At 43.3% G+C, this 27,514-nt stretch overlaps 1 protein-coding gene across 1 annotated transcript in view; it reads right to left on the bottom strand.

Moving 5' to 3' along the window:
* Positions 1 to 27,514, bottom strand: part of ITPR1 (inositol 1,4,5-trisphosphate receptor type 1) — a 354,044-nt gene that overhangs the window by 312,745 nt on the left and 13,785 nt on the right. Inside the window, exons 3-4 of the mRNA XM_054680363.2 lie at positions 18,055 to 18,162; positions 13,552 to 13,622 (exon numbers count right to left, since the gene is read on the bottom strand). Of these exons, the coding sequence (XP_054536338.1) occupies positions 13,552 to 13,622; positions 18,055 to 18,146 (163 nt within the window). The 5' untranslated portion in view covers positions 18,147 to 18,162. The remainder of the gene's footprint in view (positions 1 to 13,551; positions 13,623 to 18,054; positions 18,163 to 27,514) is intronic.

Genomic DNA, 27,514 nt, shown 5'->3' with positions numbered 1-27,514 from the left:
ACCAGACGAAGAAAGGAACTTTTAAATCTCAGTTAGAGGAATAATTGCCCAACTTATTTTCTCAATTATTGCAACTGCTCAAGTTGGAGTTTTTCTACACTGACCTCCGGCTATTGTTTTGGAAAGGAAAACACGTGGGTTCTTTGAAAAGATGTATTCTTTTCTTCACACCTATAGCCCCTCTCCACTTATCTCCCCCAAATCAGTGCCAATGAGAATAAGCACAATTTTTGCCTCCTGTAAGAGCCAGGCTGACCACTCACCTTGGGGAGAGATGCCTCCACCTTGGCCAATAATATAGAAGTAGCCGCCACTGGGGGAGCTAAACAATGGGTACACATGGACATATAGAGGGGAATAATAAACACTGGAGGTTCCAAAAGGTGTGAGGGTGGTACGGGTTGAAAAATTACCCATTGGGTACAATGTTCACTACCGGGGCCATGGGTACACTAAAAGTCCAAAGTTCACACTACACAATACATCCAAGTAACAAAACTGCACTTGTATCCCCTAAATCTATTAAAAGAGAAAAAGAAGTAGCCTCTGGACATTCCTTCTGCAAATGCAACTGTCCTCAAAGCCCGGGAGAGAATGCCACTTGGCAGGCTGGCTGGCAGAAACCTCTCTAAACATGCAAGGAGCACGTTGGGGGCAGGGAAGGGCAGCTTTTGGGAAAGAGCAGATTGGCAATAACTTCCTCCTGTCTGTCAAGAGTCACTGGAATGCCTGCTGTTTGGGGTAAGATAAACACAACTTCCTCTCTGGCTAGGCTTGTAATTCTATACAGAAGGCAGGATTACCATCTCGAGCAAATGACCCGTCAGTAACTGAGGCTCTGATCAAGGCTCGTGCAAGGAGAGAAAAGCCCTGATGGCTTCTTTTCTAATAGCCCCAAGCTCTGTCATAGCTGGTTACCAGGCCCACTCAATAAAATCTAAGAAATTCAGGAAGGCTAAAGTCTGCCTGGCTATGGATTCCTTTGTATACTCCACTGGCTGAGTTTTTAAAACAGACATATCGATGTTTTACAAGATGGCAAAGGCCATGTTTGAGCTTCCTAAGAGATGTCCCGAAAGCTGCTAATTGCAAATTCAGTCACCACAGCCACTCTTCACTGAGTGCTGAGGCTGTATTGCAGGTATTTACTGTGTTACACACGCACCAAACCATCCTCACACAAGCCTATCAGCTCCCCAGTGTTATTCACCATGGCAGCCAGTTGGGGAAACTAAGGCATAGACAGGTTAAATGACTTGCCTGTGGTCATTTAACTAGTAAGAGCAGGGCAGGGACTTGAACCCATGACTGACTCCAGAGCCCGTGCTCCTAACCTCCATGCTCTAGTGTCTCCCCAGGACATCTTACCCACTCATTATGACCGGATTCGGCAAGCCTTGACTTAGAAAGCTATTGTTTTTTTCTATTTGTTCATTTTTTCAAACATTCAATAATGCCATCTTTCCGCTAATGTTCTCTTACCAATTGGATTGAACCCATTCAGTTTCCAGAGAGCTTCTTGTCTACAGTGCATCTGTGCTCTCCCCAGCTGTTTATTGACCCAACGCTCCCAACCATAGGGCTTCCACAGGAAGCAGAAACAGAAAGAACAGCTGGGTCCTTCGGTGGGAAAACACACACAGTCAAATGGAATCATCCATCTAACCTCTGTCCCAGAGCAGAAATTCCCTCTGCAAAATCCCTGACAGATGGTCAGCCCTCTTGGAATCGGGGGAAACTCAGTAATTTGAAGCAGGCCTCTTCTTTGAGTAACTGCTCAGCACTAATAGTCAGAATTAAGTTCTTTTAAGCCTCAAATTCTACCTCTGGGCACTTTGATCCACTAGCTCTCATTCTCTATTGCTCTGGGCTCAGAACATCTGTCTTCTATAGGACAGCCCTAAAATAAGGGAAGATAACAGTCAGTGGCTCCCGAGAGCCTTGCAGGAGCATGACAACTTGTTAGAAATGTAGAATCTCGGCAGGGTGCCGTGGCTCATGCCTGTAATCCCGATACTTTTGGAGGACAAAGTGGGAGGATCAGTTGAGCCCAGGAGTTTAAGACCAGCCTGGGCAACATGGCGAAATCCCGTCTCTACAAAAAATACAAAAATTAGCTGGGTGTGGTGACACATGCCTGTAATCCCAGCTACTCAGGATTAGGAGGCTGAGGGGGGAAGATCACTTAAGCCTGGGAAGTCAAGGCTGCAGTGGGCCCTGATTGCGTCACTGCTCTCCAGCCTGAGCTACAGAGCAAGACCCTATCTCAAAAAATAAAAATAAAATAAATAAAAAAGAAATGTAGAATCTCAGGTCTCATTTCAGACTACCTAATTAGAATCTACATTTTAACAAGATTCCAGGTGGTTGCGATACGCAGTCAGATCTCAGAAGCAATGCCTTAGAGGTCTCTCTTCATTCATTCCACAAACATTTTAGTTCCTAATATAGTCCAGAACCTGTGCAAAGCCTTAGGGAGACAGGCATGGTTTCTGTCCTCACAGTTAATGCAATAGGGGGGAAGGGCTAAGTCAAAACCATCAAGTTAAAAGTCAAAACCAAAAATTAGCAGTGTTAGGGTATTTAATATGGACCAGGTAGTCCCGTAAGTGCTTTACACAGATTAACTCATTTAATCCTCATGAAAACCCTGTGAGGTATATATAATAATTTCCCCATTTTCCAGATGAGGAAATGGAGGCATTGCCAGGTTAAGTAATACATCTGAGATGACACGACCAGTCAAAAGCAGGGCTGAGAGTCAAACCCACAGGGTCTGGCTTCAGAGTCTGTGCAAAAGGAGCAGCTGCTTGCCTGCACACAAAGGTTCAGTAAAGGTGCCCCAGAGGAGATGCCTGAGATTTGAAGGTTGAGTGGGCATTAGAAAGACTGGGGGGTCCAGGAAGGAACAACAGAGATAGGCAGATCATTTCAGGCAGAAGAAAAAGGACATGCAAAGTCCCAGAGTACAGAGCAAGTATGCTGACTGCCAGAAGGAAGTCAATCCATCTGGATGGAGCATAGAACCTGGAGGAGTTACTGCTGATAAGGCTGAGAGGTAAGCAGTGGTGACTCATGCAGACTGCTGGGGACCCTGAGAGTGTGTCTTTTATCCTGAGCACAACTGGGGAACCACTATGAGGTTCCAAGCAGCTGAATGACATCTTCAGACCTGTGCTGATTCCCCTAGCCGCAGTAAACGGTGGATTGGAGGAGGTGTCCACACTCAGACACAAAGGAGGCAAAGGTGGAATTACAGAAACAGGTGAGGAGTCTGTGCAGCAACTTTGGCGAGAAATATTGTTGCTGGAGCTAGTCTAAAATGTCATCATTCAATATCGAATGGAGACCTAGCCTCCAAGTTACCCCTGCATTAGCTTTATTCCCACGAAGCAATATGCCTTTGAAATGTGGAACCTAGGACATCAGAAGCCTCAAGTGTTTTCTGAGCAGCCCAACTCTGTGAATTCACTTAAGTGGCAGACACTGTGTGGTCCTCCAGACATAGGTTCAAATCCCAGATACACCTTGATTGCTAACCCTCTGTGGGTTCAGGGTGCCCAACTGTAAAATGGGGACAATAACAGTACCCATGTCACAGTGTGCTCCAACGGTCAAGAACAAAAGCATGCATGACCCTATCGAAAGCCAAGCACAAAGGAGGAAGGTACTTAACAATTATTTGTTTTCCATGCTCATGTACTGAATGCAGCCAAGGAATCTCAAAACTATAGGCATGAAAGAGAGAAAAAAGATCAAACATTAGGAGTCAAGGAGAAGACACTCTCAGAGAATGAGACCAATAAGATCCACTTTCCAGGGAGAAGACAAGTCAACTACAAGAAAGTTTTAGGGGTTGTTGTTGTTGTTGTTTGAGACAGAGTCTTGCTCTGTTGCCCAGGCTGGAGTGCAGTGGTGCAAACATGGCTCACTGCGGCCTCAACCTACTGGGCTCAAGCAACCCTCCTGCCTCAGCCTCCTGTATAGCAGGGACTACATGTGACCACCACCATGCTTGGCTAATTTCATTTTTTGTAGAGACAGGATCTCACTTTGTTGCCCAGGCAGGTCTCAAACTCCTAGGCTCAAGCCATCCTCCCGCCTTGGCCTCTCAAAATGCTGGGATTGCAGGCATGAGCCACCATGCCCAGCCTACAGGAAAGCTTTTCAAGAGTAACAGGCTCAGGTAGTTTGGAGCAAGATTACAGGGCAGCGTTAAGTCATCAGTGTAAAAAGATCAGCGGCCATTCAATTGAAAATGTCAGCAAAAACACTGCTAGAACTGGGAGCAGTCAAAATCATATCAGAAAAGAACACCAATTCCTTTTCAACCAGTATTTAAAGAAGGACCAACATTATGCCAGGTGCTGGGCCAGGAGTGCAGGGCAAGATTTGGTCCCTTTGAGTGCTCCAAAATCTGGCGAGGAGAAAACAGTAGCTGTGTATTTATCAGACAGTGATAAATACTATACTCAAGATTGTCAAGTAGGCGGTTAGCACTCCCCTCTTGTCTATAGACTTTTTCTTCTGTGTCAGTGCAGCTCACAATGACATACTTTGGGGTTGCAGAGGAGGAAGTTAAGAAATCGGGTAATTTTTGTCAAAGAATATTTCAAGGCCAGTCCACTTCTAAAGGCAGTTTAGAGTAGCTGTTAAGAGGAGGATTTCTGGTGTTAGATTGACTGGGTTCAAATCCCAGCTCTGCCACTTCTAGCTACGTGATCTTGGACCAGACACTAAACATCTTACATGTCAGTTTCCTCATCTGTAGAAAGGTACCGGTCTTACTTAGGGGGTTGTTATGAGGATTAAATAAATGAGTGTATGTAAAGTATATTAATGAAATAGATTATATTCACTAATGTCTCTTAGCACTACACAAGGTATTCACTATTATTTGCATTTATAAAAAATAGGTTATCATTAATTACACAGGGTGATGGAACCAAAAAAAAATTTTAATTCATGGCTCAAACACAGAAGCCTACAAGACAGTGTGAGTAGAAACTGGGGTTGTGCCCCAACCCCAGTTTTGGCACAGGATTGCTCTTTGACCCCAGGAGACTTTCTAAATCCCTCTAATTTTCTCACTTGTCAAACAAGAAAGGAAAAGAGTTATCATAAGCTCAAGTGATTCACCACACATCTTCATCAATGCTCAAGACAGGATTAGAAAACCCTTTGCCAAAAGAAAAAGTCCGTAATCAACCACAGTATACTGCTTTCAGGAGAACCATATAACAATATGACAATATGACCCCATTACGCTTGCTGAGATTTCCAAATCCATTTCACCCTCAATGGAGGAAGTCACAAAAGCAATACTGTGATTCAATTAGAGGACAAGGTAAACTTATTTATTGCACTAGAAGCATTTTATGCACATAGTGCTGAAAATGGTTCTCCATTAGCAACTAAATCATAAGGGTAAATGACTATAAAAGAGGGGTCTGAGGTCTACTTTCCAGGGTGACTCAGGTATGCAAAAAAGAATGGATCCAGGGCATCAAAGTAAACACAAATTCCCTTATGCTCATTTTCAGGGTACCCAGAGCCTTCAGACATGCATCTCATAGCTTGAAGCAAGTAGGCAGCAATCCAGTGAGGGATACACTGCAGTGTGTGGGACTCCAGCATAATCAGGCAGCAGGCACCATCCCCAGCGATTGTGTAACACACTGTGAACATTCTATGTTGCCCAGGGAATTGACTTAAATTACAGTTTTGTTCCCTTTAAATGGAGTCTGTTGGTCCAAGATTGAGATAAACTAGTAAATCTGAAATGAAGATTACAAAAAACTATTAATCTTTTTATTAAATTTGAATTGATTTTGTGAATACAGAACAAGTTGGAGGAGACTCTGCTACAAGGCAGCTGCACACACTCTTGAAACCTTCAATATGCCTCAAGGCATATACTTGACAAGCACCTTAAATAGACTGATTTTTCTGCCTTATTTAACAAGACAGGCAGAAAGTAAGTCCTATACCCCTACTATGAAAGGCCTGTCATGGATTAGAATCAGAAGAACAAACAGAATTTAAGTTAGGCCCTCCCCTTTGCATGAGGGTATTTAAAACTAAGTAAGATACGGATTCATTCCTTTGATGCCTTGCCAAAAGAAAAAAATCAAAAAATACTGTTGCTTAGCAACATTTAAAACAATGTGCAGCAAAGGAGGGTCGTTTGAAAGAAAGCTAAGCCGGTGAGTTTGTTATAGCCACCCTAGATGACCTTTGTGACCCAAGACCCTGCCTGTGTCCCCATCTGGCCTAAGGGTAAGGTTAAGGCCTGGCTATTACCAGCACTCATCTATCTTGACAAAGAGACCTGTAATCCCAAAGAAATAAGAACCTATTTCTGGACAGCACAAGGCTTCTAACGTTAACCTGCCTGTTTCCGCCACTAATAGCAAAGTTTCAAGCTGGATGAAATCTTGGAAAAACCCAATTTAACAGATGGGGAAACTGAGGCTAAGAGAGATGAAATCACTTCTCCAAGGTATTGGAGCAGTTCATGGCAGATTCTGGGCTGGATGCTAGCTCTGGCATCCAGAGGTTGCTCTTTCCCCTATATTTAACCTAAATTGCAGGCAAGACCAAGATCAGAGAAGTAGGTTATTGACACTCAAGTGTTTCTTATCACTCAAGCATGAAAAATGCCATTCTTATTTGAGGACCCTTCCTAAGCTGCTGGGAGGTTTCAAAGTCAATTACAAAGAGCTTGCATGAGATGTGAAACCCTTCTCTCTCTCAATAAAATCATCCTACTAAATCCACCAGCCTGCTACTAAAAGGGGCTAACATGGTGCCAGCACCCTGGGACTGGGGAAAGAAGGCACCAATAAAAATAAAAAGGCCACAAGTCTGATCCTCAAGTTCATGGCCATGCTTTAGGTCCAAGAGCGGCTCATTATAGCCAAGCAACATACTCTTCTCCATGCCAGTGTCATGGTGACTGCACAATACTCAGACTGTCATTATTTCTAGCCGGGCATATGTTGAGGAACCAGGGGTCTTCCACCAACATTTTACTCCGGAAATGCCCAGAAACCGGGTTATACTGTCCCAGGCCAGACCCTCGTTTGCACTACAAACAGGACTCATCCTACTGTAAGTAACATACTGCGCATCCCACAGCTGGTCGGGGCAATGGCTAAAAGTGCATGAAGTGTGGCAGGGTGCAGTGGCTCACACCAGTAATCCCAGCAATTTGAGAGGCCAAGGTGGTGGATGGCTTGGGGCCACGAGTTCAAGACCAGCCTGAGCACCACAGCAAGACCCCCATCTCTACAAAAATTTAAAAAGAAGCCACGCATGATGGGGTATGTCCGTAGTCCCAGCTACTGGGGAGGCTTAGGAAGGAGGATGGTTTGAACCCAGGAGGTCGAGGCTGCAGTGAGCCATGACCACACAATTGCAATCCAGCCTGGGCAACAGAGTGAGACCTTGTCTCCATAAAACTACAAAGGAAGGAAAGCACTGGGCCCAGCCTTTGGAAGAGGGCTCTGGCTACGACACTCATAAGTCACATGGCACTGGACCAGCTCATAACTTGTCATCTCAAATGGCGTCAGGTACCAAATAGATACGCTCTGGTCTCGGGGTGCTGCACAGCGAAAGATTAGGACATGAAAGCATCCTCATTTACTTTTCCCCAGTAGGCCAGGTTTTATACTAGGTAGGAAGAAATTTCACCTGCTTTGCTTCTACTTATATATAAATAGTTGCAGTGAAGACAACAAATTACTCTAAAGAAGTTTCTTAAAGATTTTCACTACATATTGATGTAGACTTCTTTGAGAATGTCTCTCTCCTCATGGAGTACAAATGGCTGGCACATGGGAACTACCCAATAAGTGTTTGTGAAATGAATGATAATCATTCTAAGAAGTGACATTTAACTGACTATGGGCAAGTTACCCAACTTCTTAGAGCTTCCATTTCCTCAGCTGCATAATGGGAACATCAAGACCTACACCTCATAGGTGGGTTCCTCAGATTAAAAGAGATAATTCAAAGGAAGTGCTTTGCACAAAATAAATGCTATATTAACATGTAATTTATAATGTGGGTCTGTTTCTCCATGAAGCTCTAAGACTCCTGAAAGCAAGAAGGAGTGTAACTCATCTTGCCCTGCCATCACCAAGGCCAGCAGCTGGTACACAGTAGGGCCTCAGCGCTGGAGATCAACACTCATTTTTCACAATACGTTTGCTTAGATTGGACTATGATGCTTGAAACCAACTTCACTGGGAAAGAGGAATGTAAGATACTTATCTGGAACATCCACATATTCAGTCTGTCTGATCCCCTCCCCAATTCATATAAACCACTTAGTGATAGAATAATGATTCCTTTCACCTCATTTTTTCCTGCCCCAACTTCTCCTCATTTTGAACTGTAAGTTTCCCTTCGAACAGCTTTTATTCTAAAACTAAGGGGCTCCCTGCAAAGTTAAAAGCTGCACATTTTGATATTATTGATATGGTAACATCTGTCCAACATCAAGAATTTGGAGCCATGACTGGCCTCTTGATGTGAACAGAGAAGATTAGGTTTTGAAAGCAAGAACCTGACTGTTGCCCGAATCTTATGCAATAATGGCATGATCAACGCTAAAGCCTATCTAATTGCCCAAAAGCCTAGTTCCCTTGTTTCTACTCCAACAACCCTGGAGGTGATTTATATTTAAAAAGAGCAGAGATTCTGGGAGCAAAATGAAGACGGGTTGTTAGTTTCCACCTTTTCTTTGTAGATGTCTTTATATTTAGCACCGGGGAGCTGGGGGAGGGACTGGTAAAAGTGGGAAGAGGAAAAGATAATACAGATAAAGGAATTCACTAACCACAAAGTTTCTATTCCCTGTTTCAATCTGATGTTTGCCTTCTCTATTCTTTCAAGATTATGGGCAAAGACAACACAAATCAGGGAGAAGAAGAGGTTCTGCCTTACCTTCCACGGATGCTGGGGCTTTAAAATGGTACCATATTAATAAAAGAACTAAAGTTGCTGTATTATTCTAAGTCTCAGCTCTCCTCATCCCTTACGAGGACAATGATATTGTCCAAAATTCATTCAGATGAAAAAGATGTGGCTTATGTGAAACAGATGTGCAGCCAACCTTTTCTTCCTACAGAGGAAGTTAGAGGCAAGAGATACATTCAAGGAAATCACACACACACAAAAAAGCAATTCACTTTGGAAATGTGCTTTCAACCATCAGAGAAAAAAAAGCAAGTGTGTTTGATGTTGAACTCTTCTATATCTTCTGTTCGATGTTGAACTCTTCTATATCTACTGTGAAAATTAACAGCAACCACTCACTGAACAACTACTGTGTACTAAGCACTCTATTAGGCTTTTTATGCATATTATCTTGATAAGGATGGAATTGTTTGACCCTATCTCACAAGTGAGGAAACAAGCTGAGAAATGTTATGGAATCTATCAAGGTTACTCAGCTTGCACACAGGGGCACTGGGGCTCAAATCCAAGCCCAGGGGTTCATGTGCACGTCCCCACCCACAAAGAATTTGAAGACAAAAAAAATAACAATATATAATTATTCTCATAAAATTAAACATGAGATTTACAAGTACCAGGCTCTGTACTAAGTACTGGGAATACAAAGAAAAGAATAAGGCTTAAACTCTTAACTAAGGGTCAGGCTCCCCCAGTACTAAATTCTTAACACACAATTAATCTTCTCAATGACCTTATGAGATAGAGCCTATTATCCTCTCCCATTTTACAGGTGAGAAAACCAAGGTTGGCAAAGGTGAAGTAATCTGTTCAGGGTCACACAGCAAAGAATTCATGGAACTTGGATATGAACCAGGAAGCCTGATCCAAGAGCCTCTTTTATTAACCATTAGGGCTGCAGATCTCAGGAGCTCACAAAATTAAAGATGCAAAGTCAGAAGCCATGGGGAATCTTGCATAAACAGGCCTTGGATTTCCATTTACTTAAGAACAGGTTATGATGGTTCTCAATATAGGAAATAACTTGGCAAGGAAACAATGGAAGCAAGAGCAAACCCAAATGACTACATGCAGCTCTGCTGATTGCTCAGATAAAGACTCCATCATCCCATTCGGCTGCTTGCCAGCATCTCGCTTTTCCGTATGTGTTTGTTAAACTCTAGGGTGCAACGAGTCCATGAGGAAATGGACTAGAAATGCCTCCAAATTGCCCAACTTCCCTATGCACAATTTCTAAACATCAAAATGACTTCAGCTCCAAAATACACTTATATTTGGAAACGCAGCAATTGCTTCCAAAAGAGAGATCTTTCTCTTCATTTTAGGAAAAAAAAAAAAAAAAAAAACGTCAAAGTATGCTGCACCGCAGTTGAAGGAATGCTTTGGAAAATTTTTTAAACCTCACTGCCCAAGTTCCACGGTGGAGAAGCAGATCTTTCCAGCACTGAGGCAGCCTGCAAAGGCAGAGCTGCCTAGGCCCCTCACCTGGGTGCAGGGGACCTCTGGTTTAGCACATGGAATTAAGGAAGTCCTGACCTACATTCCCAAAGCCTGCAGCAGAGCTTGTTTTGAACCAGATTTTCCCACAAGGACGAAGCATCTTACAACCCAGAAACCTTTATTTTTAATTTAGGGAGAAAAGCACTCAACAAATCAAGTCACTGTCATGTGACCACCTGTAGAACCAGGCCAGGCTGTAAAAGGAGTTTGCTTCCTTCCAAATAGCTTCTGTCAGACTATTACTGTTATCTCAAAACAGTCACTTCAAATCAGCCACCATACATACATCCAAGCACCAGGCACCTTTACAGTCGTGCCAGAAAAACATGTCTCCTCCGACTTCCCCTGCTATAGTCCTATTTATTTTTAACATTCTAACCCTGTATTCAAACAGTCCCTGGTTCATTTGTGACAACATGAATGAACCTGGAAGACATTATGCTAAGTGAAATAAGCCAGGCACAGAAAGACGAATACCACATGATCTTGCTTATATGTGGAATCTAAAAAGATTGAACTCCTAGAAACAGAGAGTAGAATGGTGGTCACCAGGGGCTGGGGTGGAGGATTGAGATGTTGGCCAAGTGATACAAATTTCAGTTAGGAGGAATAAGTTCCAGAGATCTACTGTACAACATAGTGACTACAGCAAATAACAATATACCGTATATTTGAAACTCACTAAGAGTAGTTTTTAAATGTTCTCACCAAAAAAAAATAATAAGCATGTGAGGTAATGTATATATGAATTAACTCAATTTAGCCATTCCACTATATATGCATATTCTAAAACATCATGTTGTACACCATAAATATATGTCGATTTAAAAAACAAAATTTTAAATTATGTGCATGTATTTGTAAAAAACAAATAGCCACTAGTTAACTTCGTACAGTACATTAGAATCTCTCCCAGGTTCATCTCCCAGCTCCCAAGGCCTGTATATGGAACAAGATAAGAGCTCACGCTGGACCCAAGCAATGCCTTCCGGACGCATATCCCTCCCCTTGGTCCCAGCTGCAAAAGCAAAACCTAGATCAGCTCTTCCCTGAATAACAAAGTTCAGGTTTTATTAGCCTAGATTTCATTAGCCATGGTTCTTAACCTTGGCAGCACAAGAGAAACACCTGAGAAGCTTTCAAAACTCCCAATGCCCAGTTAACTCAAAATCCCTGAGCTGGATTCAGCTGTCAGTGTTTCTGAGAGTTCTCCAGGTGATCTCCCTGTGCACCCAAGGTTGAGAACCATGGCTCCCACTCCATCCGTCACCAGCCATGTGACCTCAGACAAGGTTCTTAAGTTCCGAGTGTATCAGTCTCTTCCTAGGGAGGAGGGATGGCTCCCTGAGCTAATGCAGGCAGAGTGCTTGGCACAGGGCCTGGCACAGTCAATTGATCTTGTCCCTTTTAATATTCACAGTGGGGAAGTAATTCTATGAGTGACTGAATTATGATCGTTGGACGAAACATTTCATTTTTGCAGCACTCAAGATTTTGTCTTGTCTTGGAAGGAAACATGAAAGAAGGATTGAGAAGAAAAAGGCGGTGGAGGCAGTAGCCGCCTTGGGTTCCTCTTACAACTTGTATCAACAACTGTTATTCTCTCTCTTTTCTTCAACAGCCTCCCCTACCCCCACCCATCCTCAGGTGAAAACATTCTCCTGATTGTCTCACGCCAACTGGATGCAACTCAACACCAAATGTCTTCCAAATGGCTTTTCTCCATCTGAACGTCTGCGTTCTATTTTATTCTAATTTATTTAGCTTTTATCCAAAAAAGTCAAACAGTTTCTAAACCACTAAACGATAAGAACTTAGAACTTGAGTTATATAATCTGCAAATGGCAAGATTTGAGCCCTTTGGGACTGAAGTCATCAGTCAAATACCTAACCCAGCGGTTTTCCACCCTGGCTGTAAAGAATCATCCCCAATTCCAGAGGTTACCTTAATTGATAAATAATTTAATTAATACATAGATGTTAGGGCTCTATAGTGGATCCCTAAGCTCTACAATGGAGCCCCAAGCATCTATTTAATTTAAAAACTTCCTCAGATGATTCTAACATGTGCCTAGAGCTGAGGACTACTAACCACAACAACAAAAAAGAAAAACCAATGTTTATCATCTAAGATACCAAGTGCATTTCAAAGACCTCCTACAATAAACTAAGCTACCTTTGGAGAAAGATACCAAATTCAGGAGGCCTAAAGAAAAAACTAATTTGGGTAGAAAAGCTGCCCTGCCTACGTCTTGTTTTTGTTTTTGTTTTTGAGACAGGGTCTCACTTTGTCGCCCAGGCTGGAGTACAGTGGTGCGATCTCGGTTCACAGTAGCCTGGAACTCCCAGGCTCAGGTGATCCTCCCAACCTCAGCCTCCTGAGTAGCTGGGACTACAGGTGCATGCTACCACACCCAGCTAATTTCTGTATTTTCAGTAGAGACAGTGTTTCACCATGTTGCCCAGGCTGGTCTAGAATTCCCAGACTCGTCTAGAATTCCCAGACTCGTCTAGAATTCCCAGGCTCTAGCAATCTCCACACCCTGGCCTCCCAAAGTGCTCAGATTACAAGCATGAGCCACTGTGCCCAGCCTGCCTATGTCTTTTAACTCAAAAAACAAGTGCAATAATTAAGAACGTTTCATTCCAGTGAGACATTCAGTGAGGTATCATTAGCTACCTCTTAAAGAAGGTATCTAAGAATATCAGCATCCCCAAACGGACAGTGAAATCTGCTGAAATAATGAATGTTCCCTGTGACTGGATCCATAAATACTATTTGTTTGAAGAAATACCTGTACAAATGTAAGACTTTAAACCGAATTAGCACTTGTCAACACATATTCAATAGACAAATTAAGGACCCAGTAAAAGCCAACCCAATCTTGATACTAAATTTATGTATGCATTTTTCAAGTTGTAAAGCTTAGAACTGAAATCATACTCTGAAAAAAATACATAATAAATAAGCCTATTTTGCTTATAAACACACACACACACCAACAACACACTTCATGAATCTTCAAGTGAGTCAAGGTGACTACTCCAGGAAAGCCACCACCTTACCTCTGAATTTCTTAGGTGGATTGTTAAGGTCCCCGGTTTCTGGCTGTACAACACAACGATCATCAACCAGGCTGTAAAGAAGACAGATAAATGCTCTGTCAAGTGTATGAAAATGAAACTCTTAGCACTATGCAAAAATCAGATATCCCAGGGCTTTTCCTGCGCAACATTTAGATTGCCATATTCTCCTGCCAGGAACTCTTTACACTAGAGGCTTCCTATGCATGAATCTAAACCTAATCCAAAAGCCCAGGGTTCTGTTCTGTGAAGGACACATTAAGGCTACTGTTTGCTGTGGCTCCTTTCCCCTAACCATGTCCATGGTAGATCTGAGTATAGCATGCAAGGTGGCTGAAGTCGCGAGACACAGCAAGGGGCTGTTGCATTCAACTAAGGGTAGCTGAGGAGCTGACTTTGTGCCAGGTGAATATGAGCCAGGCCCTTGCTCTTTGGGAGCTCAAGGCTAGTGCAGGAGCCTTAAGAACAAACTGATAAGGAGAATATAATCTAAGGGCTGTAAGAGAAGGAAGAAAAAAAAATACAGCCAGAAGCGAACTGTGCCTGAGGTCATCTGAGAAGCTGCAGACAGAGGAAGTTCTAATGGAACTACTGGAAGAGTCGAAATAGATGTTGGAGGCTAGAGGGGAGCGTTTCCAGGTGGAAAGAACCATGAGCACAAACTCATGAAGATATGAAAGGACTCTGGAGCATCAAAAGCAACTAGTGCGGAAAGTACAAAAAATTACAAATAAATAAGCTCACATTACATAAAGACTCAGTATTTAAAGTCCTGACTGCTAAGTCTAACTTGCACAATTCTTTTAGAAGAACCACTTAAAAATATATTTTTGAACAGATGAGGGAACTGAGACTCTGAGAAGTTACACAACTTGTCCAGGCTCCTAAAACTGGTACTGATAGAACTGGCTAATCTTCCAAGTGACCACAGAACTTGCACTTGTTCCCAGCTAACACACCATGGTTTTCCAGGGTTCCTCCATTCATCTGTGCTGCCTCCTCTTATCCCAAATGCAAGGTACCATTAAATATTCAGCCTTTACCTTTACTGTTCTATTCTCCAAGATTCCCTTTTGCCTCCTGAAGTCCTGCCTGTCTTTCAGGACTCAGGTTAAGAGCCCCACCTTCTCCACAAAGCCCCCCCCCACCAAGCTTCTCCTGCGCCAGACACTCTCTGCCTCTCCTTCTCTGTCCTCCCAACCTCACTGACTGAGACTCCAAAGGGGCACCAGGCTACCAGCTCCATGAAGGCCAGAAGATGCCCAAGGCTGGCAGCTCAGTATCTATTTGGTGGGTAAATCAAAGTGTCCATGGTACCCCACCAGCAGTTTGCCTCCTTCAGCTTCATGACACAAGACCTCACTTTATAAACAAGAAGAACAGTGTAGCCAATGGCCTGAGTTCTCATGTAAAAATCAAGAGCAGAATATACATATATAAAACCACCACCCTAAGCTCCTGTAAGTATAGTAATGCCCCCAGAGCTAACATAATGCTTGACAGGGTGGGCTCAGAATCCAAGGTAGGGCTAGGTTAATAAATCATCAAGCCATGGCCAGGCGTGGTGGCTCACACCTGTAATCCCAGCACTTTGGGAGGCCAAGACGGGCAGATCACGAGGTCAAGAGATTGAGACCATTCTGGCCAACATGGCAAAATCCTGTCACTACTAGAAATTCAAAAATTAGCTGGGCGTGGTGGCAGGCGCCTGCAGTCCCAGCTACATGGGAGGCTGAGGCAGATGAATTGCTTGAACCCAGGAGGTGGAGGGTGCAGTGAGCCAAGATTGTGCCACTGCACTCCAGCCTGGCGACAGAGTGAGACTCCATCTCAAGAAAATAAATAAATAAATAAATCATCAAGTTCTCAAATGGGGAGGAAGTGGTAAGAGGAGCCCCAGTCAAGCTCAGACGACAAATGAATTATAGATGGCACTCTGCCACCTACTAGCGGCATGATCATGACTGTGGCATTTTACCCCTACCGGTCTCAGTTTTTTCATCTGTAAAATGAAAGTCGGTCTCAGGGATTCTTAACGAGGGGGATGTTCATCAGACTTATTGTTTCCAAATATACTGACACCAGGACTCTGTCAACCCAGCTTACTAAAGCTGTGCTGTAGGATGAGGCCCAAGAATCCTGCCCATCTTGTTTTTATAAAGAGACAGGGTTCTTGCTATATTGCCCAGGCTGGTCTTAAAACCTGGTCTTGAGCTCCTGGCCTCAAAGGATCCTCCCATCTCAGCCTCCCAAGTAGCTGGGATTACAGGCGTTAGCTACTGCACCAAGCTGAACCTTTATTTTTAACAAGCTAAAAAGGCAGTTCAGAAGCATGCCACTGAGTAGTGTGCACACACACACACTTGCCCTCCAAGATCCTATTGGAGTTCTCAAGTTCAATCAGTAGATGAAGCCATTTGGAGGTAACCACCATCTATATAAATGGGATGGGGCTGGAGTGCTACACAGTGAGTCCCATAACGACTGGCACTCACTCACTGTAGTCCACAACAGGTCCTCCGTAAGTATTAAAAACAGGAAGGGTTGTCAAACTTTCTTTCCAACCCCATTTTTACACTGCTATCCTCAAATATGTGCAAGCAACTGAGAAAATAAAGTATTCATCTCAAGAAAGTATTAGCAACCCAAAGTTCAAAAAGAAGCCCTCCTCACTTTAAAAGGGCAGGAGGGACTCATCATTAATTTGTTTACAATGTTTGAGGAAAACACTTAAAAAGCACTTCATATGATTTTAAAGAAGAGATGCCCTGGAAGAGAAAGAAGGTACTAAGATCTCGGGGGCTCAGGAGGCACCTGGGTGACTGGGCAATCAAGACCCCCAGGGGAAACATGGGAATAGAGTGGGTTGAGATTTAACCAGGCATCCAGATAGGGGCTGTGCACAGTCAAGGAGGAGGGAGAGCTGTGGGCAGACAAGGAAGCTGGAAAGAGAGAAGCTGGCCTGCAGAGAGCAACTGTTGGCAGCCCTAGCCTTGGAGTCTGGAATTTTCTGAGCTGTGAAATCTTGGGCAAGTGACTTTGCCTCTCTGAAGCTCAAAAGTTTTGCCTCCACAAACAGCAATGATGCCAGTGTTCACCATAGACAGTTGTGTGAGGATTAAGGAAGATGTAGGCACAGTATTTAGCATAGTGCCTAGCACACAGCAAATACCCACCGGGCTCATTTAGTGCTTTTCATTTATTACTGTTGCTGTCATTACTGAAAAGAAGAAGAGGGTAAAAGAGTCAACCATAGACGATGAAAACAGGAAGGAGCCAACCATGAAGAAAGGAGGGAGAGTCAGAGGCAGGGCAGAAGGAGGCCTCTTTGCCAAAAGCCACAGAAGATAAATTGTTAAGGGTAGGTCCATAATGGAGAGAGGTCAAATGTAGAAAGTCACTGGATCTGGTGATCAGGCAGTCATGGATGACTTCTTTTTCACTGGATGACATTTGAAACAAAATCTCTCTACAGTGGGAGCACAAGTCTAATTGAGCTATAATTCTGTATCTATAATAATTTGCTCCCTGAGTGTGGAGTAACCTGCATGAGAGCCTAGGAATACTCATTCTGCACAAATACCAGGAAACAAGCATGCTTTAAATAATAGCTATAATTAAAAGGAAGGTCTGGCTGCTGTAAAAATGAGGTTCTTGGAGAAGCTGCTGGTCTTCCTTCCCCCAATTTATTTGAGACCAGCTCTTGCCAAATTCAACAATGCCACCCCGGGGCCTCACTACTCCTTTCTACACAAAGACAATATAGACCATTCGTAACTATTTTGGAGTTAACCATCTTGATTCTCCATTCTGCCTCTGTCTGCCTTTGGGACTATTTCACCTCTCATTTCCTCTTCTAGACAATAGGCGTAGGAGGAGACGGGAGAAGATAATCAAATGAGTACATTATGAAATATATTTATACTCTTAAAAGTTGTATAAAGATTGGGAAAAAAGCACAAAAGAGCAAAAATCTGATTTATAGAACTTTATGCAATTTATAATTTTCAAATGCATACAGTAGGAAATGTCTGCTTCAAAGAAAAGAGATAGGCAGCCCAGGAGGTTTGGTCTTTGCTTATATTATAAAGGAGTCACTATCTGAAAAGAAGAGCCTTTACAAAACTAAAAAGCACTTCTTTGGGCTCTGTAAATATTCATCTTTACACTTTATTCCATTTAAACTGTATTCCATAGTGGAATAAAGGCACTCTCCCTTTTATATAGAAAGGAAAAGCAAATTTTAATAAACTCAGAATAGTGTCCTAAATAATGAGGTTTTGCTCTTTCAGAAATATACAGAAAATTGTGTTTTTGTATAAGAGGTTAAACTTGGCTAATATGAGATTTGGTGTTTGTGATTTCAACCGCACGTAGAAAGCCAAGTAAAACGGTAACGTTCTTATGTTAGAAAAATCACAGTTTTAAGCTGATGTTATGATGTCTTAAACAAATCCTGCCACACAAGAAATTGCATGCTCTTACCCCAAGGTGCTAATAAATCCATTTGTCGATCCCTCCGCGTACAGAGAACAAATGTCTCCAATATGTAGGAAGCTAGACATTTTGTCAGACATGTCTTTCTTGAAAATCCTAGACAAAGTAAAATATGCAGCATTGTTAGAAGAAAAGAAATGTTCAGAAGGGGAAAAAAGTCACTAAGAGTTGGTTTAGCTCAATTTTCCAAAGCGCCTTACTTAAAAGTCAAATTTAAATAACAGTTTGACAGGCAGGCGATTCAATGAGCCAAGTAAGGACATATGCAACAACATTTTTTCCCCGTATATTATTTAATTTCGGGATATTCCAACCACAGTAACATTTGTTTCTAACAAAACCGTGCCTGAATCAGATTCTACAAGTTGAGGACCCTTGATAATAAAAACTGCAGTGAATAGAAAGCCTGCAGGGAACTCAGCCAAGAACGTTGCAGTGATTAGGGAGTTACCTGGAAAGTCTGACTTATGAAACATTAACATATTCAATTTGCTTCAGGGAATGTTAAGTAAGAAGGAAACACCTGGCATAAAAACTTGCTTCTGGCAAGGCCACAGTGCCTGGGCTAAGGTACCAAAGCAACAAAATGACATTAATAAAAGGAAACCTGCTAATAAATACCACAAATTTCCAGCAGCCTTTTAGGCCTTTTAAGAATTCCACAATTCCACATACAGTGCAACTGTATGCACTTCACCCAAATGCTACTTAAATGTCTTTCCTTCTCATCCTTCACCAAGAAACACTTCCAGAGGATGAAAACCCTTTAGACGGTACCTGGCCCAGATCCTTCAGTATTTGGGTAAGAATAATAAGGTTCCCTGCCCAGGAACACACAGCTAGTTAGAGGCAGTCTTAGAAAAAGCTCTGAAGTCGCAGGAAATCTCTACATAGCCCAGAAATCATTAAACACACATACACACACATAAATATCAACAAAAATATTGATGTGACTCCTAGAAACAGCTTTCATCAGGGCCATAAATATTGAGGGAACCAATTGCAAAAAGCTAAATTGACAATTAAAAAACAAACTCAGTTACGGGGGAAGACTGTGTGCTGGTGTGGACTGCGGCTAATAGCCCAGTGTTTCCTCAGGCATCTGCTGTGGAGATGCCCAGGGCAACCCAGGTTTTCCCAAAACCCCTCCTCCAAACCCAGACCCCTTTACACCCCTTTCCCCATCAATTTACTCGACTTCCCCTTCCAGAAGCCATTTACCCCACACAGTTACAAGAGTTGTAACAGTGTGGAACGGTATTGTGTCTCCTTCAATTGCTTTCTGGGTGCCAAGTTTTCTTTCAGGAAGAATTACGCAGCAATGATCAGCATGACACCTCAGGAAGCAACCTACCACCTTAGCAGGAATGTCAGTTACTGAAAGCAAACTTATGTTAAAGAACCTCAGTTCACTGCTTATGAGAAGCTGCAGGGAAAAGCTAATTTGTCATCCCCTTCCCTCCCCTCCAACAACCCAGACATTGCAGGAGAGATAAAGAGCATTTCATTAAACATGAACTTATGTATAGAGGGAGACAGCAACTGAGAACACAGAATAAACTCTCAAACAAAAGAGCCAGCATCTCTAGACCTTGAGGGAAGATACACAAATAATGTACAGAAGGACGGTTTGCCAAGTACCACTCTCTAGAATCATGTCAGTCATTGTTTAATTCTTCGTAACTACATATTTTATATCTAAAGGCAAACCAATGTTTTAAACAGCATCCAGAAAGGTGGCACAAATGGAAAACATCAAGGGGGATTAATATTTCCCTTCTGCGCTTATATTATAAAGCTTTATCTTAAAGGGTCAGGAAGTCAGCATACTTCCAAGACCAATTATTAGAAGACAATTTGTTTGAATTTTGAACCAGATCAAATTTATGTCTGTACACCCTGGCAACCCGAAAGGACACCGGGGAATTTCCAAATGCAGAAGAGCAGGTATGTGCTCTGCAAGAGGACTAGGGCCTTGTCCAGTGTGACTAAGGCTCTCCTTTCAGGATCACCCTTCAGATAAGCATTCAGCCCTAGTGGAGACTAGGCCAGAAAATGCCTGCTGTTTTGTGAACCATCACCGCCACCTGGATACCTTACTGAAAGATTCCAGGCCCTTAATGGGAAGAAGCAGACAATTCAGTGTCCTCGAGTGACAAAGCATGATGTACCCCATGTTGCTTGCAGCTGATCATTGCAATAGATGTCTGGACATTGCATTCCTACAGCACGGTTCTGCATTATTTTCTTTTCTGATAATAATAGCTGGCATTTATCAAGGATTTCTCATGCCCACCACTGTGCTGAGTGCTTTACAAATGTTCTCTTAGTGAATCCTCATGACCACAGCAGGAGGTAGGAACTACCACTATTGCCATTTTGTTGTTGAAGACACTGAGGTGTAATACAGAGAGGTAAGATCCCCACATCACATAAAATTAGCAAGCAGGAGGACCAGGGTTGTTACAACCCAGGTCTATCAGACTTTTTTTTTTTTAGACGGAGTCTTGCTCTGTTGCCCAAGCTGGAGTGCAGTGGCACGATCTCAGCTCACTGCAACCTCCACTTCCCTGGTTCAAGCGGTTCTCCTGCCTCAGCCTCCTGAGTAGCTGGGATTACAGGCACCCACCACCATGCCTGGCTAAACGTTTGTAATTTTTGTAGAGATGGGGTTTTGCCATGTTGGACAGGCTGGTCTTGAACTCCTGGCCTCAAGTGATCTGCTTGCCTCAGCCTCCCAAACTGCTGGAATGACAGCCACAAGCCACCGCACCCAACCTAGGTCTATCTGATTCTTCAGTGGAGGTGTTTATCAACAGTGATCCTGGGAACACAGGTTAAAATGTTAAATGTTCTTATACTCCGGATGATTACGGAGAACTGAGTTTCTTCTTATGCACAATTCTGTTTTCTAATTTTTCTACCATGGCTCTGTAATACTTTCATAAGTCAGAAAAAAAATTAAGCATCTTCTAACCAAGATACTTATTAAGTGGCCGAGATAAGTGAATAAGTAACCTTTAGCTACATTTTACATCTCCCCCTGAAATCACAGGCCAGTCCACCCCCCACAGCTAATGATCCTCTGGGCAATCTGCCAGGGGTCCCAATTAAAAACAACCAAAAAGTAGGGGAGGACAGATCCTTCCCCAGGGGTCTCATGTGATAATTCCCCTCACAAAGGACTGGGCAGAAAGCTTGCTGGTCTGGCTAGAAACCTCTGGAGATCTCCTCCCGCCTCCCCTTAGTGAAGTGGAGGAAGGAGATGGGGGGAGGAGGATAGGTTTTAGTGCAATTATCAGTGATGTCCTGGAAGGAAAAACAAAGGCCGGGAAAGTCAACAGAACAGGCCTCTGTGGTGTGGAGGGGTGGAGGTGGAAAGTCCGCCCCAGAAGTGATGGGCCTAGGAGCAATCTTCTGGAAGACTTCCTGTTGTTCAGAGCTGGGTGGGAGAGCCCGCCTCTTTATCTGATCGTGGACCATTTGTGCCTGTGAACTTCTAGCAGCTGCACTCAGGGCTCCTATGTCACTCACACCATGACAAGGACCACCTCAGAGAAAACAGAGCTGGCGCCAACCTGCCACGGAGCTGCGGAACTTCAAACGCTTTCGGACACCCGGGGCTCTGCTGACAAGCCATGCCTGACATACACGAGGGCAGGCTTAGGCTCAGCTCCCGCACTCCACCCTGGCTCTCTGCCCCTAAGCTCTTCTTCTTATTATTATCATCTAGCTTGTTATTAGGAGCCCACCGCCACCTCTCTGCTTTCATTTCCCCCTCTGTTAAATGGGGATAATTTAACTTCAAGAGGCTGTGGTGAGCAATGGGTGAAATAATGCTTGAAAAGCACCTGGTACAGTGGCTGACATACTTGATCTATGCTAGTTATTTTTATTTTTCTTCCACGAGAGATAAGTGGAATTCTGAAAGATTCCAGGGCATCAAAATTTAAACTCAGTCAAGGATCCCCTGTTTAAAAAGTCAGATGTGTATCATAACAAATGAACTCCTATATGACCCATGATGACAGATTTTACTTCAGGGAAGATAATTTATCCTTCCTAATTCCCCTGATGAAAAAAGGTGAACAATAGCGAATTACACTCAACTGCCAGCCACAGAGCATTCTAACCTTTCAAAAAACACAGAATCATGGAATAAAAGTTGGAAGGAACCCTGTAAAGCACGTAATTCCACCTCCCGCCCAATAATGAAATCTCCCCATCGCGCTGCCTACGGATGGTCCCACTGGGCAATAGAGCCTATTCTATGTTCAAACAGCCTTGTTCAGACAATTACTCCTAAACCAGGCACAGTGTCATGCCTGTCATCACATCTTAAACAGCCAAGGTGGGAGGATGGCTTGAAGCAAGGAGTTTGAGACCAGCCAGACCCCATTTCTACAAAAAATAAAAATAAAAACACATTATCAGGGCATGGTGGTACACATCTGTAACCCCAGCTACTTGGGAGGATCACTTGAGCCTGGGAGCTCCAGGCTGCAGTGAGCTGTGATCATACCACTGCATTCCAGCCTGGGCAACAGAGCAAGACCCTGCCTGTGAAAAAATAAAACAATTACTCCTGTCCCCTCCCTTAGCCCCACAAAGGACAGCCGCCTCCCAGAACTTTTGCTATTCATCTGCCCTTTGAAGCATCTAAGACCTCTGCATATGTGAATGCTATCTAGATTATTTCTCCTTAAGGCTTTGCTTCTTTTCACAAAGCATCAGCATCCTCCCCGCAATTCCTGACGCAGAATGACCTCAAGAGCACCTCTCAGCCCATGGCAGGCAGGAGCTGAGGCTCCAGAGTCAAAGTGCCCAGGTTCAAACCCCAGCTCTGCCACTTACTCACTGAAGAACTTCAGGCAAGTTCCAGAACTTCCCTAAGCCTCGCTTTTCCCAGCTGTAAAATGGGGAGAATAAGAGCACCTACCTCAGCAAGCTGACATAAGGTTCAGCAAGATGGTATTTATAAACACTCAGCAAAGCATCTGGCATGAAGTAGGCATGCCATCAATATATGCTAGTACTATTAGGCCGCCACCCACCACCATTCTGATGGGTGGAAGCACCTGTTAAAACAGGATTCTTCCAGGGTGGCTTTGGCCAAGGCAAAGAAAGGTAGATCACTGCCTCTGGGAGACACTCTTGCAGAGGGAGGCTGTGGCAGCTTTGTTGAGCCTCACACCACCCTCTGGCTGAGCTTCCCTTTGCCCTCTATTGAAATTGCTCCCTGAGCTGTGCATTAAAAAAAAAAAAAAGGGCAGGGAGGATTTGATTCTATTCCCAAGAAAGGTGCAAATAAAGAAAAAAATAAATGCAGAAAGATCTCCCTGGGGAAGAGAAGCCAGAGCTGCTCTTCAGCGTCTGTATTGCTCTCTGCCTTCTCTATACCTTTCCTGGTCTTCTCGTCCACTCTGCTGGCTCCAGTCACTGTTACGTGAAGAGGATTCCCAAATCTGTCTCTCATGTCCCACAGCTACTAGAGTTTTGCTCCTAGCGGCTCACGGCATCTCAATGTACCAAAAAGAATTTACCTGCCTGCCCAACCTGTTCCTCCTTCATAGCCATTTCTCAGTGACCACCAGCAAAGCCTGGTGGCTCCTCCAGTCCTCCCTCTCTCATGTTCCCTGCCACAGGGCCCTTGCCTGTGCTGTTTTCTCAAGCCCACAACACTCTCGTCCCTACCCCACCCCTTGCTCTAATTATAGCCAAGTCACCCTCCAGCTCTGAATTCAACTATGATTTCCACCAGAAAATCTTCCCCATCCCCTCAGATGAAGTTAAATTCCACTCTTATAAACTCTGCACCATGGATCTCTCCTTCCCAGCCTTCATCTCAGTTACAAGTTCACATTTACTTGTGCAATTCCTGTCTGACACCGTACAAGGCACATGCTGTATTCTAGAGATCTGTGTGTGATGTGTTTTATGTACAACTGTATTCCAAACACCAATGCCTAGCACATAGTAGGTATTCAGTAAATGCCTGTTGAATAAATGAATGAAAAAGTCTAATCCAGCATCGATTTTTGCTGACTTTAAGCTTTACTATATCTCTTGACTCTTCTAGCTCCCTTGCCCCTGCTAACCTGAGTCTCAGCCAGTATCATTTCTCAACTGGACTCCCTAAGGCCTTCCTACTCATTTCTCTGAATCTGTCTTTCCTCCTCAATCTATTCGGCATACAACATCCAGCATGATATTTTAGAAACATAAATCAGACCATATCATTTCCCTGCTTAAAACCTTCCAACATCTCTTTCGAGCTCTTCATGATCTAGCCCTGCCTACCTTGAGCCCTGCTCTCCATACTCCAGCCATAATGATTTTTTTTCCAGGGCCCCCACCATGCTCTGTTCCCTGGGCCTTTGCACATGCTGTCTCTGCAGCCTGAGACATCTCCCTCCCTCTCCCACCACCACTTGTGGCTAACTCCCACTCACCTTCACAGCCCCAGTTTGATGTCTCCACCGCTGGGAAGCCCTCTCCGACCTCCCAGATCTGGGTTATACGTTTCCAACATACTCTTCTATACAGCAACCTGGGTCCACTACCACTGTCCTAACATTGCTTATTCACTTGTTTGTTTGTCTTCTCCACTAGACTGCAAGCTCATGAGGGCAAGAACCTCAGTTGTCTTCTTTCCTGTTGCATCCTAGTACCTGGTAGTACCTGGGATAGAGCAAGCAGTCAAATATGGGTTCAATGTCACTTTAGTGCTATTGTATCTGCTGCCTAGAAGAGTTTATACTGGTTTTGTTTTTTAGAGTCGTGGTCTCACTCTGTCAGCCAGGCTGGAATGTAGTGGTTCAATCATAGCTCACTGCAGCCTTGACCTCCCAGGATCAAGTGATCCTCCCACCTCAGCCTCCTGAGTAGCTAGAACTACCGGTGCTACCACCATGTCTGGCTAAGTTTTTTCATTCTTATTTTTGTAGAGACAAGGTCTCACTATGGTGCCCAGGTTGGTCTTGAACTCTGGCCTCAAGTAATCCTCCTGCTTCAGCCTCTCAAAGTGCTGGAATTACAGGCATGAGCCACCACACCTGGTTTGTTTTTTAGATGACTGCTCTCCAAAACAAATTAAAGCCAAATTTACAGTGTTAGATCAAGAACAGAAACCTACTTGGCCCTTTTCAATAGATTTCTATGAGAAATTTGGAAGCAAGAAACAAAATATCTAACTTTTATCCCTGGAAAGATACTCTAACTTTTATCCCCATTGACCATCCCCTCCACATGTCCAAAATGGCTTGGAGTACTGACAAGAGTGTACACTTGGAAACAGACTCAGAATATGTGAGTCTGAATTCCAGCCTCACAAATTACCAGCTGTGTGTCCTTAAGCAACTTCCATAACTTCTCTGAACCTCAGCTCTCTTATCTGTAAAAAAAGGGGGCAACCTTTCATATTTCTCAGGGTCATTGTGAGGAGTAAACCAAATAATCCACATAAAGTGGTCAACACAATACTTGGCCCTTTATGCTGACTTTCTGTATGTCTGAATGAGTCTGAAATGAAAACATTCGTTTTTGTTCCTTCAAAGTCTTCACTCACCTCTGTCCTGTGATTCCTCTACTTGATGAATGTTGCTTACCTGGTCAATACTCTAGGAAATACATCTGGAGAAACAAGGATCCCAGAAATGTTTAAATCCTCTGTAAGCCCACGAGGTGGCTGATACTTGGACAGCATCTCCAAAGTACTGTTGTTTTTCAGTACCCAAACTCACAATACCCAAGCTGGCCAGACCTCAACTCAACTCCCCCGCCTTCTAACATCAATCTAGGTCCCCTGCTGGCAGTGGGGGTGGTGGAAACCTCTTCAAAGGGATAGTAATTCAATATTTAGAACCTCTTCCACTCTGGTGTTAAAACAGGCCAAAGCACAGCCTCACTAAAAAAGAAACATGTTCATTTAATTTTAAGCAGCAGCTCAAGATAGGTTTGGAATTTTTTTTTTTCTAAAAGCTTTTAGTGTGATAGAAAACTCACTCATTTGACTGTGGCAGAAAACTCACTTATTGAAATTTTTCCATCTATTAGTTCTACTGCACACACTTAACTAATTGCATTACATTCATTTAAAAAAACCTTGATTTTCGCCTACACAGAATTCCAAATTTAAAAGTTAACAACTCCTGAAACTGAGACTAAAGTAGAACACTTCATTAACCAAGAAGTTACCTAAGGGATCACTTAATCTTCAAGGGTGGACAGGCTTGGGAGGAAATGAGAAATTGACTTTATACTAGTTAAGGGACCCCAAAACCACAGACCTGCCAGTTTTTACCAAGACACAAAGGCAAGCCTCCTACGTTTAATTAAGATGAAGCCGCCTGGCCACTGGGGCTGAACAGTCTGACTTTCAGTAATCGGGTGGCAGGGGAGTCCCACTGACAGTCTGACCTTAAAGGAAACCCTTCTGAGCATGAGAGTCAGGTACCCTTTGGATCCCCTGCCATGCCTGCAACCCCTCGCCTCGTCCCCACAGTGCACCATTAATTTCCTGATGACCAAGCTCCTCTGTATTTTACCACACAATTACCTTAACAGTGAAAATCTTATATATCACTGACCCAAGACACACGCAAAACACTCCCCAGAAGCCTGAATTTGTAATCATTTAACCTCCTTAAACAGTGAAGCTGGCTAGCACAGAATATAGCTCATCTATTATTAAAAGCTTCTATCCTGGTTCCTTAAACACCAGTTATGACAGAACCTAAGAGCAATAAGCATCAATCTAATTTCTATTGTAGGACACAACTTCATTTGAGGCCAAAAGCTACAAAAAGAACGAAGTAAGTGTTGGAGACTAACAGTTATAAAGGAAGTTACACTTGAAGCTGCTGTTCTCAGACACAGAGAGGAACCTATGCTTTATACTTTTTTAACGACCCATCCCACTACAGAACTTCTGGACTGCTTGGTATAATCTCGCTCATAAGAAAAAGATGAACGTAGGACAAGTACCACTAGCTTCCACATTCTCAGCGTTTCTTTGCATTTCAGGAGGATCTTTAGGAAGCAATTTTGTTTACAAAAACAACTGAAAAGTATCCCCGTGCATTTTTTTTCTGAACAGAAAGATCTGATACAATACCCAGACTTAGAGATGGTCAATTGCACCCTGTCACTTAAGCCTTCAATTTCTCCCTCTCTCTAATGTTCCATGCCACAACCCCACATTTCAAATTACCTAGGTACTCTAGGAGCTGGTGGCCCAAGGGTCAGGGAAACTTCAAGGTCAAAACTATTTTCACAATAACATCGGGGCATTATTTTCATTTTCACTCAGTCTCTCACACGTGTACAGTGAAGTTTTCCAGAGGCTGCAAGGCACATGATGTAACAACAGACTGAAGACAGAAACAGATATATGATCTGTGAATCCGGCTGTGTTCTGTGAAGCCAGACCTCAAAGTGATTCGCAAAA

Source organism: Pan troglodytes, chromosome 2 (genome assembly GCF_028858775.2).
Source record: "Pan troglodytes isolate AG18354 chromosome 2, NHGRI_mPanTro3-v2.0_pri, whole genome shotgun sequence".
NCBI classification, from domain to species: domain Eukaryota; kingdom Metazoa; phylum Chordata; class Mammalia; order Primates; family Hominidae; genus Pan; species Pan troglodytes.
This window is presented reverse-complemented; position numbering and strand designations above follow the sequence as displayed.